The sequence below is a fragment of the Medicago sativa genome, chromosome 8 (genome assembly GCF_051527215.1).
Source record: "Medicago sativa cultivar Bolivia chromosome 8, Bolivia_mono, whole genome shotgun sequence".
In the NCBI taxonomy this organism is placed as follows: Eukaryota; Viridiplantae; Streptophyta; class Magnoliopsida; order Fabales; family Fabaceae; genus Medicago; species Medicago sativa.
The window spans coordinates 52,802,446-52,806,619 of record NC_140756.1 but is presented as its reverse complement, the minus strand read 5'-3'; the positions used below and the strand labels follow the sequence as shown (position 1 = coordinate 52,806,619).

General features: G+C 31.5%; 1 protein-coding gene across 1 annotated transcript; it reads left to right on the top strand.

Annotated features, from left to right (window-relative positions):
• The first annotated feature begins 999 nt into the window (after nt 1–999).
• On the top strand, nt 1,000–3,553 carry LOC146899468 (amino acid transporter AVT1I-like). Its single transcript, XM_085734775.1, has 3 exons — nt 1,000–1,099; nt 1,652–2,259; nt 3,028–3,553. Exons 1-3 carry the CDS (start codon nt 1,000–1,002, stop codon nt 3,544–3,546), a joined length of 1,227 nt encoding a protein of 408 aa, XP_085590901.1. The 3' UTR covers nt 3,547–3,553.
• The last annotated feature ends 621 nt before the right edge of the window (nt 3,554–4,174 follow it).

The following is a 4,174-nucleotide window of genomic DNA, read 5'->3' as shown; positions in this document are numbered from 1 at the left end:
AAGTTTGTTTGTTGCAATTATATATGAGACCGAAATGAGTATATATTTTTCAAAAAAAGAAAAAAATGAAACTTTATTTGTTTTCAGTGATTATGAAATTAAGTATTTTACTCTTTACAAAATAATTTTGGAAATTGAAATAGTTTCTAATTTTATCAATAAAATATGTACCTTCGAAATGTGAGACATTTCCCAAGCAGCGAACTGAGCAAAAATTGTTTCTTGAATTTTTATTTTTAGGTGTTCTTGAAAATATTTGTGGTGAGATAACAATAATTGAAAAAATTGTGTAAAGGTGTATTTGAAACATTCTCGGATAAATAGACCTAAAAATGGATGAGCAGTCTTAGCGGGAAAAAGAGAAGAAATCGAGTAGTGCAAGTTGATGGAAGTGGGAGGATAAGTAGCCTTTTTGTGTGTAAGATGCCAAAGCTAAAGTGAGTGGTAGAAGGTTATAGACACTAATAAATTGACGGTGATAAAAATTTATGAAAATAACAAAATTGAATGAAATTACACGTGTTAATGTCATGTATATGTCGGATATTATTACATGTTAAATCACTTATACATCTTCAATTAAAAATGTCGACGCTATGATCGTTGTTAAGGGTGTTTTGGACTGATTTTTTTGTTATTTCAATTATATACTTAAACAAATTTTCATATAAAAATATTATATTGTTGGGGTAATTAAAAAAGATAAATTTTTTTTTGTTATATTATTGTTGCCATTGAAAAATATTAATAGGGTTTGTTAAGTTGGTTACATTTGAAAGTCACAAATATCTATACTCATAATTTTTTATCAATATCAAAAAATTTATATAAATTATCGTTTGTAATTTACACGTAAAATTTCTATAAAATATCATTAATAATCTACAAGTGGTAGCGCAATAAAAATAGCGGAAATATGGACACGTGAGTGCCCGTCTTTTCGCTAGTATATATAGAGGCAACAATGATTTCCCTATTGCCTAACAAACTTTGGAGAATATGGACGCAGAAAGCCAGCTCGAGGTTTCGAATTCACAGCAGCACAATGAAGGAACCTCTTTTTCTAAAACTTGTTTCAATGGACTCAACGCCTTGGCAGGTTCATATTCTCTCTCTCTCAAACTCTTGTAGCAAAATCTAAGTCATAAGACATGCAAAAAAATGAAGAAATGTCACATGCATCACACATTAGAAATATGGAAAAAGTGGTATTTTTTAATAACAAAGTGTAGTAAAATATTTCTTTGAAAATGTTGGGCAGATTATCAGAAACATAACGATTCTCCAAATATAATATTTTTAGTGAAAAATTGCATATATACATGCCTTTTCTTAGCTCTCATTCTAATTTTCAAATAATATTTGGAAAATTACAATATAAAGCATCATCAAGTTTTTCCCTTTCCCCCTTTTTTGGTTGTTCAATCATGGCTACCTTAGAATTCAAAGCAGTGTTTTAAGAACTGGCCCGAACATTAAACCACTAGACATCTGAGTCATGATTCAACTGCTTTACACCGTTCAAACCAGTGTTAAACCGTTGTTGAACAGCTCAAAGTGAGGAGCTTCTCAAACTAGTTCTCCAGCTTCTATATATGATTATGTTGTAACCTGTATAATATTCTAAAAAAGTTCATATATACTTTTTCAGGTATTGGAATACTCTCAATGCCATATGCAGTTTCTCAAGGAGGGTGGCTAAGTATCATGCTACTAATTATTTTTGCCATGATATGTTGGTACACAGCTTTACTTCTAGAAAGGTGTATGAATCAACAACCATTAATCAAATCATATGCTGATATAGGTGAGGTTGCTTTTGGTTACAAAGGAAGAGTTGTAATAGCAAGTTTCATCTATGTACAACTGTTTTTAATTGCTGTGGAGCTTCTTATATTAGAAGGTGATAATTTGGAGAAGTTGTTTCCAAATATGAGTTTCACATTGTTTGGACTTAGAATTGGAAGTAAAACAGGTTTTGTGTTGATCACTGCTTTAATAATATTACCATCAACTTGGTTGAGAAGTTTAGGAGCTTTGGCCTATATAGCTGTTGGTGGGATAATGGCTTCTTTCATTTTAGCTGGTTGTATTGTGTGGGTGGGAGAATTTGATGGTGTAGGGTTTCATGAAAGAGGGAAGTTAGTAAATTTTGGAGGATTGTCAACTGCAATGAGCCTTTTTGCTTTCAGTTACTGTGCTCATGGATTAATGCCAACATTATCCAATTCCATGAATGATAGAAAGCAGTTTTCAAAGGTAAGTTGTGGCCTTGTTATCACATTTTTTTTCTAGAGGGAAACACTTGTTATTTTGAGGAAATCATCAATCTAATCATAAAAATGTTAGGTGTTGAATAATTTAAATGGCTTAATTGCATATTTGGTGTCTTACGTTTATTTTAGGTTTTAAGTCGGTCCTTTATGTTTTAAAAGTTTTAAGTTGGTCTCTTAGGTTTTAAAATTTTTAAGTTGGTTCAAAACGTTGCTCATATTTGAATAAGTTAGTCCCTTCCGTAACTCGAAACGAGTAACGTTTTAAACCAACTTGAAACTTTTAAAACATAAAGGACCAAATAAAACCTAAAATAAACATAAAGGATCAAACTTGCAATTAATTTCAAAATGATATTTGAAATTTATAAAATAACTAAACACCATCTCAAAATCAATAGATGAAGCCAACTTACCTTCCTCCTTGTCTTAACTTTTCTTACGGGAGCACCTTTGAAGTATATTTTTAGAAAAGGAAAAAAAACAAAGTTTTTATGTCGTTTCAAACAAGCTCCCTTTCTTATTAAAGTATTGCTTTGTATAAATTGGATATCCTCTGCACACGAATGCAAAGATTAATTTCTCGAGTCGGATAAGAGTATAATGGGTTGCAAAACTCTTCTTCAAGAGATTTAACACTGCTACGTTCTCAAAGCTGGATTCAAACTCATACCTTTAGTTAAACCGAAAGAGATCCATGCCATCTATATGCTCTCGGTATTTCTTATTAAAGTATATATTTTGCTTATTGCAGGTTTTGCTGGTTTGCTTTGTGGCAAGCACAATTATCAATGGAGCTGTAGCTGTGTTAGGCTACATGATGTTTGGAGATCATTTGAAGTCTCAAATCACATTAAATCTACCAACAAATAAAATAAGTACAAAAATAGCAATATATGCCACAGTAATAACTCCTTTCACCAAGTATGCTATTGTAATCACTCCAATAATCAATGCCATTGAAGACAAATGGCATCTATGCAAGAGAAGACCTGTTAGCATTCTCATAAGAACAAGCATTGTGGTCAGCAGTGTAATTGTGGCACTATTTGTTCCATTTTTTGGATACATTATGGCTTTTATTGGTGCTTTCTTGAGCATGGGAATCTCATTGTTGTTTCCTTGCCTTTGCTACTTAAAGATGCACAAAGCTGCTAGGCGATTTGGGTTAGAGTTGATCATAATCATATCAATTTTGAGCATTGGTACATTTATTGCAATACAGGGTACCTACAGTTCACTTGTTCAAATAGTCAAAAATATAAAGACATGAAGGTTATGCTACGAGCGTCTAAATAACTATTTGAGTTCTACTACAAATGTACATCCTCCGGTCACTAATATAAGCAAAAATCTACATTTTAGGTTCATTCATTTAATGATGTATGTAGTCTATAATAAAGACTATGTGCATTATTAAATGAATGAATCTAAAATGTAGATTTTGCTTATAATAATGACCGGAGGGTGTACAATACTAATTAGTGAAATATATGTTTCGTTGATTTACTCTTTCATGAATTAAAGAGGAAAGTGGAGTATGCTTGAGCCCCTCATGCATATTTGAATATCATCTTAGTTCCATTTTGACTTCCAATCCAAGCATCTATCCTTTTTTATCATATACTCCCTCCGTTTCAAAATGAGTGTCGTTTTTGCCAAAAAAATTTGTTTCAAAATGAATGTCACTTTCGGTTTTCAATGCAATAATAACTTTTTCTTTTCAATTGTACCCTTCAATTAATACTATGTCACACTACTTCCAAAGTATTATTTTTTCTTTAATGAAAAACAAACCAATAGTTGATTAGGATAATTTGGTAAAATTGCTATGACATTTGACTACTTTATTCCATTCCTTAATTTTTGTGCAATTGGCTAAAGCGACACTCATTTTGAAA

Bases quoted from the DNA above. Each gene is read 5' to 3' on its own strand.
- LOC146899468 (XM_085734775.1), top strand. From the start codon at position 1,000: ATGGACGCAGAAAGCCAGCTCGAGGTTTCGAATTCACAGCAGCACAAT. The intron at 1,100-1,651 runs GTTCATATTCTC...ATACTTTTTCAG, and splicing joins TGGACTCAACGCCTTGGCAG to GTATTGGAATACTCTCAATG. The intron at 2,260-3,027 runs GTAAGTTGTGGC...TGCTTATTGCAG, and splicing joins ATAGAAAGCAGTTTTCAAAG to GTTTTGCTGGTTTGCTTTGT.